This window comes from Centrocercus urophasianus, unplaced genomic scaffold (assembly GCF_019232065.1).
Source record: "Centrocercus urophasianus isolate 14NV4802_14NV808 unplaced genomic scaffold, USGS_Curo_1.0 seq_21, whole genome shotgun sequence".
NCBI lineage: Eukaryota > Metazoa > Chordata > Aves > Galliformes > Phasianidae > Centrocercus > Centrocercus urophasianus.
The window spans coordinates 6,838,826-6,853,891 of NW_024884767.1; the positions used below are offsets into that span (position 1 = coordinate 6,838,826).

The following is a 15,066-nucleotide window of genomic DNA, read 5'->3' on the forward strand; positions in this document are numbered from 1 at the left end:
GGTTTTTACAGTTCCCTTTTTTTTTCTTCCTCTCTCTGGAGAAATCACTGAAAATGGAGTACTTCCATTAAACTGTTGTCAGTAGTTCCTAATGACATATTTCACCCTATTATATTCACTTTCACAGCTTATTTCTGTGTAGAAGCATTTATCTATTTATTTATTTAAATAAACACATCCTATGCAACTCCACTTAGTTCTAGAGGGAATACAGTGAGAACTGCCTGGGATGGGTGATAATAATAAAACAACACCATTTATTAATTTTGTATAAGTTATCTGTCACCCCAGAGATTCCTTGGAGGGGAAGAACATGCCTGAATTTCACCACACAGTGCCACAGGCACAAAGTGAGAGAAACTAAACAAGCACATCCTGAAGGGAGAGAAAATGCCTGCAGCAGCAAATGACCTACTATGTACCTCACTCACACATTTTTTGATGTTATAATTTGTTAATTTCAGGAAAAAAAGGCAATTACCCACAGTTTCAGTTTGTTCTAGCAGAACTATTAAACTTTTTAAAGTTTTTGATCAAAAATGACATATATCGTTCAAAGATCTGTGTATTTTCAAAAGATTACCATTCCTAGTAAATTTGCATGACAAACATTGCCATATCCATTTCCTTGTTACATGAAGCAGCAATGCGCATTATTAGAAGAGTACTAAACTATTTAAGGATGAAGCGTATCAAATTTTTATTTGAATTCCTATACATTAAAGTTAATATTTTCTAGCTCAATGCACAGTAAGCAAAAGATAATTATATTCAAATATGCATTTCATGGTATGAATAAGGAAGTATTCATCTCCCCACTGAATTGGTAAGTGTTTTAAGTAATGATTCATTTGAAAAATCAACAGGGTATTGGCAATTTAGTGTAATATTAAATACGTGCTTATGCCATATCCGTACTGGCATACACACAATACTTTTCTATAACATATATTAGAATAGTACTATTTACACATAATATTAAGATGTTAGCTGGTATCTCAACCGTACACATATCTAATAAAAATGACAAAGAACGTTTTTTCCTTTACTAAGTATTAAAGTATTTTAAAATGTCTGTGACTTGTGTAAAGGATATAAAAATGTGCATGTAAACAGTAAAATCCATTCAAATTTTGCTATATACGGTGATGTACTACAAAAGAACATTTTCACATCATTATTTTCATGCATGCAATCTCAGTGAAGTAAATTTGACATAGGCTGCTCAGAATAAACAGAAGAAAGACACTGGCTACTGACTTTTTTCATGAAGCAAAATAAAGCTAATGACTGCAATGGTCAGCCTGTGAAGACTGTTGTGCCACCCGAAATGCTTTCCTACCAGATACCACTGCTTTACAGCAAATCAGCTGAAATAAAAATGTTACTCTTATTACTGCATTTGAATAGTACAGTGAAGCTATGGCACTTCCATGAACTCAAGTTCTCTGAATCAAACCAACAGTAGATTACATCTTCATTTTCTTCTAGACAGGATTCTTACAAAGTGGCCCATATAAAGTAAATTTCCACCACATGTGACTACTGTATTCCAAGCAGAATCATATCAAAATGCAGTTTATCCTTTCCTGCTATAATGCTATGCATGTTCTCAATTTAGAATAAACAGTCTATTGAAGATCCATACAACAACAGAGAGATCCTCCTCACAATTTCTGGACAATTAAAGTTCGCGGTTCCTCACAGACACAGCCTCAAGCAAGAATGCCTATATTTTGCTGTGTAACAAATTGCTGGACAGAGAACAGTCAATACTTATTTTGTTAAAAGTTTTGTTAAAACTCAGTATGCATAAAATACCCTACCAAATAAGCTTGTCTATTCAGGTGATACAAACCTCACCTCTACATAGGCCATTAGAAAATTTAATGCTCTACTTCCAAAAAATGTTGATCACATATTCACTTAAGTCTTGTTCATTTATTGTCTAGATTGCTGGTTCCATTTTCCTTTCAGAAAAGTGAAAAGTGCAAACAAGTTAATTACTAATGAAGGGTAAGACTCTTATTCTGAATCCACTCAATCATAATTTATTAGTAATTTGTACGATAAGCATACACTACTACTCAGTATATTGAAAGCACCATTTTTAACCAGGACTTTTAAAATTTCAAAATAGCTGCTTTAACAAGAATCATGATATGAAAGAGTCACAAAGATAACAATTTTCCCATAAAATTTAAAACTGTTAGAAGAATTTTGTTCCGTAGTAAAACTTTTCATTTCTATAGAAATCAATGACCCTAAGCACAGATGTATTTATCTAAAACTTCCAATGCTGGAAAAGAACTTGTAATTAATATTTTTGGTGCTTATTTAGTAAGCTTGAAAATTGCAGCTATTTTTTGTTAGATGAAACAACTACAGAATAGGCTTGTGGGTGGGAAAACTGGAAAATACAGAGTTATATTTTATATATAATTTTATCGCTGTTCTTACAGTCATTAGACTACACAGACAATAACACACTACAAGAATAATGTATTCACTTAAGCAGATGACACAATTTTTGAAGCAGACTGACTTTCTAATATGGTATGCATTTAAACAAAAGCTTATAGTTTAAAAAACAAAAGGGAGAGAAAATACAATAGAAATGGAAACCTGACCTATCTCTAATCATTTCTTTACAAACCTAGGCTACTCATGAATCCTCAACTAATTATTCCATTTTATTGATGGCATTTTTCCCAAGGGAAGTTATTTAAAAAGTTTAACCCCTGAGCAAGTCATGGCTTCTCCTGCCTTTGAAAGTGTCAAGTGCATTGATTATAACTGCAGGAAGTGTTACCTTCTACCCAGAGAATCTCACCCTGCACAATCTTAAACACTGTCTCTCTCCCAAAACGGCTTTGATTCAGCAATTCAGACCGTTTCAGCTGATATTAAAGGCAGAAGCACCACAGAAAAGGGATCAGCAGTTAAAACGAAATACAAAGAGGAAAAAAAAAAAACAACAGATCTTGGATATGGTATCACAAAGCTTGAGAGAAAAGCAGATTTGAAAAAGACATCAGAGTGACTAAAAAAAGAACAACATGACAGAAATTAAACAAGATTTTTACGTTAGCCTTCTATGCATTTAAACTCATCTCAACCCCTATTGAAATTCCGATCATACCCAAACCCCAAGGCTTTTGACATACTTTCAAAAATCCACACCCCCTCTTACTCTTTTCTAAGTCTCCGGAGTCACTGTTAGGTATCCAACAAGTTGAAGATAGCGGGAATAAAAAAAAATATTGTAATATGCATATGATAAAAAGACTCTTCATGCTCACATTACATTTTGTTTAATTTTGTTTTTAAAACGATTACGATTTATTTTTAATATTCTTAACCCAATATTTAGCTAGTAAAAAGAAAGCTTACAGGATTTTAGGAAAAAAGCATCACCTTCTTAAGTCACATTTATCCAAACAGATCAAAAGTCATTTTCTTAGGTTAGTGACAAACTATGAATAAACTAACATAACGTTCTACAGCAAGCTACTTAGCAGAATAAAGGAAGACAAAGCAATCCTGAAGTAGCTTTATCTTACCAAATGTATGGAGCACATTTAACAGAAAAAATGTAATATAAGCAATTATTGTAATAGTGGTAATGCATCTCTACGCATGCATCTTATAAAGGCTGGACTAAATTCCAAAGGGTAATTGGATTTTCAGAACTGCAAGTGGGTTTTTTTCAAGTTCAGTCATGACAGGGCCAGAAGGTAATGATACATCTGCCATGATGCAACAAGCAGACCTGTCTTCTGTCAAGAGTTGAAATCATAAAGGAATAAGCTGTCGTTAGCAACCTCTCTCCAAACAGTAGAGCTGTCATCTCATTGTTTTTCTTTGCTGGCATGGGGGCTGGTGTGGGCTTATATACCCTGTCAGTTCAGTATTAGCCTGAGCTTTTAACCTCTTCTTGAATTTCCAACTTGATGAAACACCTATACATGTTATTACATAATATTCCATACCATGTGATCAATTAATATAATTTCCAACTCGCTATGCAACTTGTCATTCTGTCTGCTTGGTGTCAGTATTTCACACCAGCACTTGAGAGATTATCCATTCCTTTTTTTCCTTTGTTTAAAAAGGAATTACTGTTTTTTTCATTCCTAATTTTTTTTCATACTATATTTTATGCCATTTATACATGACGATTTATTTTGTACTACACTGTATGCTGCATTTATACATCGGGAAAAAAGCATATACATCTCAAAAAATAATACATCTAATTACTTGTAACATTAGTTTTCTTAGTATTATTCTCAAAAAAATGTAAAATGTAAAGAAGTTTTCTTTATGAAGAGGTGCTTTACAGGCAATGTTACTTCGATCACCTACCAAAATGAATATAAACAAATATTTATAGTACATTCAGATAAATACTACTTAAAAGAAAATAATATACCACCTTCCTGTCCATTCTATTGAAATTTTATTCCAGTAAAATACTGAAATTCCAAATAAGATCATGATTAGTATGACACTGTAACTACCCATTAATATATGCAGTAAAACCAACATAAATATTACAATTCTATGTAAAAACTGCAAGTGCAAAGAAATGCCAACTGTTTTATTTCCAGTGTCACTTGTTCACCTCACTGAAATACCCTAAGTACCTGTAATCTTTACGTCAAAATTTTAAACCTTGGGTTCTAAAATATGGCAAATAGAATCAAGATAATTTTGTCAAAAAATATATTCTATGATTAAACACAAGATATGGAAGTTTTTCAGTTTTTCAGCAAGAATTCTTGATATTGCAGTTTAAACAATGTACTTTTTTTTTTTTTTTTTTTTTTTTTTTTTTTTTTTTTTTTGCAATAATGTTTAATGCTCTGCCTCATTTTTACAAAATGATAAGACTCGAATGTGTTACCATACCAGCTACTAACCAATACGGTGAATAAAAGTAATGGTAAATTTACTACTACTTTGCTACACCTGATAATTTTTTTGTTCCTTTCAATGTACTTGACATCTTACTGCAAAATAAGAAAGTAATAACTCTCAGCAATTCTCATTAAATATTACCACCAACTTTTGTATAAATTAATGACACTAATCTGAATGAATAGATGTTGCCCATCTCATCGTGCCCTGTTTTCCTTCGTTCACAGAATCTCTGATGTCTGGATTCTGCCACATTTATTTTGAAAAAATCATCCAGGTTCTTTGAAAAGGCTGTTTTTCTCCTATTTCTGCTATTTCTGCTATTACTCTTACATCAAGCACTAATTTTCCTTTAAGTAATAGTAAGAATATCTAAGCAATCTCATAGAGGGATGGAATTTGAAGCCAGGCAACAATTCTTGCTTGTTTAAAAAAATATACTAAAAATCAAATAGCTGACAGTTGCTGCAGCTGAACTTCATTAGCATCTTTGGGCCCACAGCTTTCCTAGTAACAAACACACTGAATTTCCAAAGGCAGAAAGCATCCATCAGGTTTTTTTGCACTCCTGTAAGAAGTACAGTAAGTTGGTCTCCACTTTGTTCCCTAGAGGAAATGTACCAAAGATAAGAGGACTCCAAAATTCTTCCCAGTGTCCAAGGTGAGCTAAGCTGCTGGTTCCCTCAGGAGCAAGCTGCCACTTTAAGTGGTTTGAATGCAGCTTCTCCTTGCTTTACACCCAGCAGACTTCAAAGCACAGAATCTGCTTCTCTGGTCACTATGGAGGGAACACTACTGCATAAAGCAGTAGCTGCCTTTGTCATCCCTTCTTGCTTGTTCCCAGGTATCACTTTACAGTGTATCACTGGTGTCATTTGTACATCTCCCATCTGAATGTTTTGATTACCATCCATGTCGTTATTCACTTGGCAACGAACCAGACGATCTAACCTCCAGAAATGCCCAGTGACTGACAGGTTATGGGAGACTCTGAGCTATCTCCATGAAATCAGAAGCATAAAATGTTAGTTTTTGACACCCCAAACAAAATCCCTAATCAGTGAATTAAATAACTTAGTGAATTAAATAACTTAGCTCTGTCTCTCACTGTCTCTTCTTGGTGCTGCTTCAGTTACTGTATATACATCTAAATAAAAAGTGACAGAGAAAAGACTGACTCTATGAGACAGTGAATCAGATATTTACTCAAAATGCATGCGAGGTTGAAATTCCTCCCTTGATTTACATCTGGTTACTCATAAAAACTGAATAGCTTCAGTATTGTATTATAATTTTATTTTTTTATTTTGCACTATGAGAGGAAATCTCTTTCTACACTGTGAGAGTTGATTTTCTAATTTTGTACATTAATCTTACCTCCTTTTTGTATAAAACCTTGCAAACTACTTCCAACACCTATTACACACAGGACTGAGTCTACACAATACAGTTTGATATAAAAGATGGAAGAAGAAGTGCTACCTACAGGAACCATTCAGATGAAAAGAAAGATTTCTAGCTACTGGAATTCCCATTAGGATATTTCTCCTTGGATCTTTTCTTTCCAGTATGTATCAGCCCCAAGCCAAGAGAAGTCTGATAAATTTTAAGCCTTTCCATTTCTCCCTGATTTCACACACACTTTATTATAGGTTGTTTATTGTCCTTCTTTCTTGTTTTTGAAAGGGTTGTGCCAGAAAGAAATACTACTCTTCTACTCTTTTCCCTTCATTTAATTTTCTGGATATGAGAGCTAAATCCACTGTATACTGATATATCCACCCTTTGCACTCCTGTTTGCAGTTTTTCCAAGAAATAAACAGAAACTTGCTTGTGGTAGATCCATCACTGTCTGAAGAGGAAAGCAGCAAAGAAAAAGAAATGCTTTTGACCTATGACTTTTGTTTTGGTTTTGTTTTAAAAGGAAAACAGAGGTGTTGCAAATGTATATTGTAAGTTACAGAATCACAGAATTGTAGGGGCTAGAAAGGACTACTGCAGATCACCTAGTCTAACCCCCTGGTAAAGCAGGTTCCCTACAGTAGGATACACTGAAAAGCATCCAGGCAAGTTTTGAGTATCTCCAGAGGAGACTCCACAACCTTTCTAGGCAGTTTGTTCCAGAGCTCCATCACCCACAGGGTACGGAAGTTTTTTCTCCTGTTTTGGAACTTTCTGTGCTCCAATTTGTGTCTGTTGACCCTTGTTCCAACGCTGGGCACCACTGAAAAGAGCTTGGCCCCATCTTCTTGACTCCCATCCAATAGATATTTATGAGCACTGATAAGATCCTCCCTAACTCTTCTGCAGGCTGCACAGACCCAGGTCTCTAAGTCTTTTCTCAAACGGGAGAATACTCTATGACATCATATGAAACTATAAAAGCAGGGGAGTTGGCGGAATGGAAAGGGTCGCTACTTAGGGACTGGCTGGGCGTTGGTGGGTGGTGAGAAATTGCACTTTGAATCACTTCTTAGTACATACATGTTTTTATTAATATTATTGTTTTCCATCCTTTTCTGTCCTATTAAATTGCCTTTATCTCAGCCAATGAGTTTCACCTTTTTCTGATTCTCTCCTCCATGCCAGTGAGGAGAGAATGAGCAAGAGCTGTGTGCTGCTTAGCTGCCTGCTGGGTTAAACTATATTTAGTACAATCACAAAATATCCCAAGTTCGGAAGTACACAAAAGGATCATTCATTCATGAGTCCATCTCACAGCTCCACACAGCACCACCCAAACCCAAACCCTATGTCTGAAAGCAGTGTCCAGATGCTCCTTCAACTCTGGCAGCTCAGGGCCGTGCCCCCCGCCCTGTGGTGCAGCCCCTTTCCCTGACCCCCAGCTGCCCTCCCCTGACGCAGCTCCATGCCGTTCCCTCGGCCCTGTCGCTGTCACACACAGCAGAGCTCAGCGCTGCCCTCCGCTCCCTGTGAGGAGCTGCAGCCGCCATGAGGGCTCCTCTCAGCTCCTGTGCTCTGTTCATTGCACACTCAGGGGCTGCAGCTGCTCCTTATGAAACTTGCCCTTCAGACCCTTCATCATCTTCGTAGCATTCCTGGATGCTTTCTAATAGTTTTATGTCTCTCAAATATTTTGGTGCTCAAAACAGTAAATGAACACTTGCAAATGAAAACCTAGTTGCCAGCAAATGTTTTAAGCTATATGAACTTGTTTCACACTCAGGGGAATTTTCAAATCCTAGATATGATTAGCCACTTCATATTCACAGTTTATTATATATATATGAAATCCAAGTTCTCCTCTCATCAGCTCTGTAATCTTATGCTTTGATGAGGTCTACTGGTTTTGCTCAAAAATAAGACCTCTTCTAAGAAGAAACACTAGAATATCAAGGAATATAATTCCTTCCTTCAAACTGGCAACACTGTATGAGGAGCTATCACAATTTTCATTCAGGCCATTTACTATCTGGGTCAGTTATTTTCATTTCATACGTAATAGAAATGCCTAAATCAACTAGATGATTGAATACCAGAAAACGCAGAAAAGGATACAATTTTTACTAACTAAAATTGGAACCTTTATACTCATTCTACCATAACTTCCTGCACTTGGAAAAGTAATTTATATGATCTGTACAAGAAGTAATGACCTGTCTCTTTTTTTTTTTTTTAAGTCATAACGTAATGACTCCAAGTCCCTTCAGCAGGGTTTGACTGCTATTGATATCGCCTTATGTAACCAGACAGACTTTCAGTTCTCACTACGGTGAGATACCATGATACCAATAATACCAACATGTTTAAAATAATACGATTTGATATGCTCTATAGCTGATTTTACATAATAAAAATCATTGCAGATAGTACGTGCTCTACACAGTTAGTATATTTGCCACAGTGTTATGATGGACAAAAGAGCAGAGTGGCTATTACAACAGTTGGAATTATTCAACTAAAGTGCAATTAAAAAACCCAACATGTTAAAGAAGAAAATCTAAAGATAAAAGCATCAAGACCGAGGTCCTGATGTGATCACGTGGTTACAATGTTGAAGATACTTTGTCATGAAACCACTTTTGTTGCTTTTCTGTGATTTTTAAAAAAGTGCTCAAAATGCAGAAATACAAAGCCTGTTTTTAAGGTTATAAGCTTGAGGGAACAGAGCTTTTCCCTCTATTCCATAGACACAATCATGACATTAAGTTGATAAAAAACACGAAAAAGAATCTAGAATTCTCCTTTCCCAGAAATATAGATTTCAAGATTTTCCATTTAGAGATATTATCCCCAAAATGCTCAACATCTGATGTTAGCCACAACAGCATCATCTTTAGGGAAAAAAAAAGTGCATGCATGTAAGCATCATTATTAAAATGTATGCAACTACAGCACTCCAGCTTTCTTAAGAAAAGCTCTGGAACTCACACTCTTGAAATTAATCTTCTACACCTGACCTACTAAAAATCTCTATTAGACTTTAGAAGCTTCTAAGTACTTTTGCATTTGCCCTTGAGTCTTGATTTAAAATGTTTTATGTTAAAGGAAGGCAAACTGGTATGTAGCTACCTGTTTTCTGAAGGGCAACTATATCTTGGGCTGCATCAAAAGAGGGATGGCCACAGGGAGAGGGAGGAAGGTGACTGTCCTCTGCCCTTGTGAGGTCCTGCCTGCAGTACTGGGGCCACCAACACAAGAAAAACATGGACCTGTCAGAGGGAATTCACAAGAGGGCCACAGAGATGATCAAAGGGCTGGAGCACCTTTCATAGGAAGCAAGGTTAAGGGATCTGGACTCGTTCAGTCTGGAAAAGAGAAAGTTCTGGAGAAATCTCACTACAGCCTTCTGGTACTTCAACTGAGTCTGTAAAAAAGAGGGAGACCAACTTTTTACATGGGCTGATAAGGATAGGACAATGGGGTACGGTTTTAAATTAAAAGGGGAAATTAATATTAAATGTGAGGAAGAAATTATTTGCTCAGAGGTTGGTGACTAACTCCCTGGAAAAAGCTGCCCAGAGAAGCCACAGGTATCTCATCCCTGGACATGATCAAGGACAGGTTGAATGGGGTCCTGGGCAGCCTGAGCTGGTGGGTGGTAGTCCTGCCCATTACAGAGGGTTGGAATTAGATGATTTCTACAGTCCCTTCCAACCAATGCTATACCACGATTCCATAAATTGCAAAAGTTTCAGCTTCACTTAGCAAAATGTGCAACTATCACAACGAAAATGCTGATATTAAGGGTAAAGCATCTTGACAAATATAACAGCTAATTTTGGATAGGCTTTTTGAATGTTTACTACAGTAAGTTTCACTAAAGCAGTAGGAAGCAAGAGATGCACTATACTTCAGTGTTCCACGTTAAAAATATTACACGAATTATGCATTGTCTCTCCTATACATACAAAACTACAACGGAATAGTGTCCATAAAATGTAAATGCTTTTAACTGTCAAGTATTGATAGGTGAATCACAGTGAATCAGTATTCAGTGCAAAACTGAAAAAGACTGTGCCTCTAATAAATTCAGTACAAGTCTAGCAAAAAAGCCTGCTGTTATCATGAAAGCTAATGTTATCACGAGATTACAACAGACGTTGAGTGAGAATATGTACAAATTTAATGAAATGTAAAAGAAAACACTTCAAATCATAACAAATTTCTGTAGTGCCTTGTATTGCATCTCATTGCCTGTTAAGGGCTCTTGTCACATTAGATACCATATTACCCTACGTGGCAATGCTGCCACAGAATGATATAAAACTAAAAAAAAATTTTACTGTAAGAGAAAAACTTAGATCTATTTGACAAAAGTTCTTAAAATATCAAGTATTTGCATCACAAATAAGATGATCATAAAGGAAAATGTAAAATACAGATTAAAATACTACAACATTTCAGATTCATGGTTCTTCTTACATTAGTACACACGCCTATACATACACACAGAAATGTACATACACACACTTTCACTTACCTCAATAGCTTTCTTTATATATGGTATCTGTGTGCCACTGTCCAGATCTTCATTAATGATAAGTCTCCTAGCCCACTGTCCTGCTCTGACAACACCATTACCATGAATTAGGACCAACAGTTTGTCAGGATTTGTTAATGCATCTTCACTCATAAAGATAAAGCTTTTTGGTTCATTCTCAGCGGCATCAACCTGCAATTACAGCCAATACAGACTTTTACACACGAATAAAAATTTTAAAAGAACATCTGTAGTTATAGTCAGCCCCCAGAATTGGTATCAAAACATGCACCTTTTTTTTTTTTTTGCTGTTCATATATTTATTTTATGGTCTACTGTGTACCCAGCACAAATAAAAACAAAGCAAAAGCTAATATCCCTGCTACATAATTTTGAACCTTAAATATGCTTTAGAATGGTTCAACACAGATGGTTTAAACTGAATTATAGAAACAAAAAGGTGGATGGGCATGGTCAAAAAGAATGCTATGGCTTCAAAACAGAAATTGTTTGCAGTAATTTACTGGAAAAAGAGAGTCCATAAAAGAACAATCTTTGAAAAAACAAAACACAAAAATCAAATAATTTGTCACCTCTTATATGTTTGAAGCAAAAATAAAAGTCTGATATGGTAAAAAAAACATCCAAGAATTCCATCTCAGTCACCTCAGCATACATACCCAGTAAACCACGTATAAGCCAGTATCGCAAATCTGCCTATTCTAAGTTTAATAAGTATAGCTCATTTAATAAAATACAGAAGTCCAGTTCAGGTCTAAAGCAGTTCAGCAGCAGGACTCAGATACTCTCCTGTAGGAACAAGCACCTTCAATATTCAGTAAACCAACTTTTGTTCTTAATGTAGACAGTAAAGGTGTGCGTTTTGCTTTTTTACAAACAGAAGTTCTATAAAACAGGCCTTTACTTGGCTTTGTAAGCCTTGCTCAAAACAGAAGAGCAATGTTTGTGGTCATTCTTCCTTTTTCTCCTACTTGAATACGAAGGAAAGGAAGGGTAGATCAGGATCCCTGTATCCTTTTGTACTCCGTACTCTACAAACCACACAAACTAACTACAGTTGCTAGGAATATCCTTGGGTTGCCTTAAACTCTGAAGTAGTGATGGGTATGAGCCTGACACTGAGAAAGGGGAAATGGCTGCTTGGAATATTCCAGATTTTCTATCTTACTGGGATATGCTATTCATCATCCCTCATGAAAAATCAATTCTGCATGAATCTCCAGACTTTTTAAAAGTAAGTCTTGCCTATTCTTTTTTTTTTTTTTTTTCATGAAGCCATTGAGTATGCTTGAACAAAATGAATCTATAACTGGAAGAACATTCAGCATCTGCCATAGGGCTGAGGACCTGACGCTCTATTCCAGAATAACAAGACATTAATGCATCTCAGCTTTCATTCTTTACAACAGGAAATGTACTCATCTTCTCCCACACTTCGCAGAAAAACAGAAAATGTAATGACAAAAAAAATTCAATTGAAAAGAGTTTATGAGTAGAACTGTATTGGGGATACAGTCATATCACACAGCTGTTTCTGAAGTACCAGTACAGATATCTTAAAACCGAGCATGGAAGATGTAAACAGCCAGATAATATCAAGCCTCAAATAGTACTTGATATGATGTAGTTGACTTTTGCACACAGACTGAATACATACAATAATATAATTAGGACAAAACTTTGAAAATTTGTGTTTCAGCAGGCTATGCCCTGGTTGTATGTTTCAGTATTTAGAAAACTAAATTTCTGTTCAGCAATTAGGAAATATAAGTACCTAATAATCGTATGTTCTAAAAGACACACTTCTACTTCACACTTCACTGCAATTACGCTAACATAAAAAAATAAAAAATATCTATTAAGCTATTAAGAAATAACTGTTTGTTCCTTTCTTCAACCGAATTACCATTGGAAACTTTACCTCAAGTTAATTTCCAACAGTAACAATTTGTTAAATCCAGCCTTCACTAAAGAATGCCTATAAAGGTCACTCTTGTGCACAACCTTATTTTATTGGCAAATCAATGCAGAACGCCACTTAGTGCTAGACAAACTGAGTACATTTAAAATAATTTATTTTTATCAGCCACTTTCTCTTCTGCAGCTATTCACACACACATTTCTGATCTTTTGTTTAAAGACAAATTGAATGAGTTCAATGAAATGCTCAGATTCAATTAGTCTAATTTTGCTTGATTCAACATTGTTATTCCCATGCAATAACAGTCTTATACAGATTTCTAGTTAGGAATGTCAAACAAATCCATATTTTGTTGATAATTTAGAAGTTAAAATTATGTTCAATTTTTACTGTTCTCACTTTTTTTTTTTTTTTTTTTTTTTTTTTTGTTCCTTTTTACCCCAGCAGCCAGGTTGAGTTCAATCTGGGCTTTGCCTTTCTGATTTTCTCTCTACGCATCTTCACAATTTTTCTGTACTCTTTCTGAGTCGCCCGTCCCTTATTCCACAGGAGGCAGATTCTCTTTTTCTCTTTTTCTCCCGGAGCCTCAAGAATAGCTCCCTACTCATCTACGCTGGTCTTCTTCCCTGCCAGCTCATTTTGCAGCTCAGGGGGACAGCCAGCTCCTACACTTTTAAGACTTCCTTCTTGAAGAGTGACCAGCCATCCTGGACCCCTTTACTCTCTAGGACTGGAACCTAGGGGATTCCCCCTACTAGTCTTCTGAACAATTCAAATTCCGCCCTCTGGAAGTCCAAGGTAGCAGTTTTGCTGTTCCCCATCCTGGCTCCACCAAGAATCGAGAACTCTACCATTTCATGGTCTGTCCAAGACAGCCCCCGACCTCCACATCTCCCACCAGACCTTCTCTGTTTGTGAACAGCAGGTCGAGCAGGGTAGCTCTTCCTGTAGGCTCTCTCATCAGCTGCATCAGAAAGTTACCCTCCATACACTCCAGAAACTTCCTAGACTGCTTCTTCGGTGCTGTGTTGTATTCCCAGCATATGTCGGGGAAGTTGAAGTCCCCCATGAGGACAAGGGCTGGCAAGGACAAGGGCTGGCACTATCCAGCCTTGTAAACAGCCATTCCCCCTGCTGTTTATATGCTCCCTTCAAGTATTCAATCTTAGATAAGCTATCACACGACGTATTAGTGTCAGTGTATAGAATATTTCAATAGTAGAATAGTTATTATTTTGCATAGCTGCTACCAATACTTAAGAGTAACAACAAAATATTCTAGAAATCCAATCTTATTCTGACTTTCATCCTTAGACATTGATGATTTAACTTGATTTTCAGTTCTCAGCCATTAGCAGACTAAGATCTAGAGGTCTTTAATGCTGTCCATTGGGCATCCTTTTGTTAAAGACTGCCAAAGTTCAAAACTCTAAAAGGAAAGAAAAGCCCAATGTTTTTCTTATGTTAGTTAAGAAACACATCAAAAATCCTAAGGACAAGTGTACAAACAGGTGAAACAGATGTACTTTGATGGTGGAGGAAATAACAGGGAAAATAAATCTAACAAAAAACTCTACGGACTGAGAATTATGAGTACCTGGTGGAGGAAGGAAACCACTAAGTTGATTTCAAGATAAGAAAGTCCCCTGCTATGTAGTTCTACACAAAACATGCTAATTCACATTTCTGTCTTCATGAAATTGCATGTCCAGATTTATAATTTTTCAGTCATACAGTATAGTCACTCAGTACAAAATGAAAACTTCTGATCAATACTGTGAGCAGCAGACTAGCATTTGGTGATTACCAGAAACAAATGAACACACCTGAACCTGGTGGAATTTTTACAATCCAGCATTAACTGGACTTGGGTAACAAAACAGCAAATACGAGCAAGCAGTGGAGATAAGAGTTTGTTGTTTCTCAGAGAAAAATAATTCTTGACTTTCCAGTAGATCAAGAGAACCACTGAATGAAATTTTATCTACTGTAGTGAAAGAGCAAAGCATTGATAAGTTGGAAGACTCCGCAGTGAGTCCTTTCAGTACTATTCAATAAAACATGTTAGTAATTATTTAAACTTCTATCTCAGACATTCCCAGAAACTGTTAAAGATGCATTTAATTCAGAAGCACCCTCTATTTGTCCTCAACAGCTGAAAAACAGCAAAGATCAATCACTGATTATGCTTTTTAAAACAGAGAAATGCGAAAGCTTCATCTGAAAAAAAAAAAAAAAAAAAGGAAAAAACAAGGAA

General features: G+C 36.1%; 1 protein-coding gene across 9 annotated transcripts in view; it reads right to left on the reverse strand.

Annotated features, from left to right (window-relative positions):
• Positions 1 to 15,066, reverse strand: part of FAM172A (family with sequence similarity 172 member A) — a 254,889-nt gene that overhangs the window by 181,234 nt on the left and 58,589 nt on the right. For all 9 annotated transcript variants that reach the window (XM_042823124.1, XM_042823128.1, XM_042823129.1 and 6 more), the window contains one exon: positions 10,868 to 11,059. In XM_042823124.1, the coding sequence (XP_042679058.1) occupies positions 10,868 to 11,059 (192 nt within the window). The remainder of the gene's footprint in view (positions 1 to 10,867; positions 11,060 to 15,066) is intronic.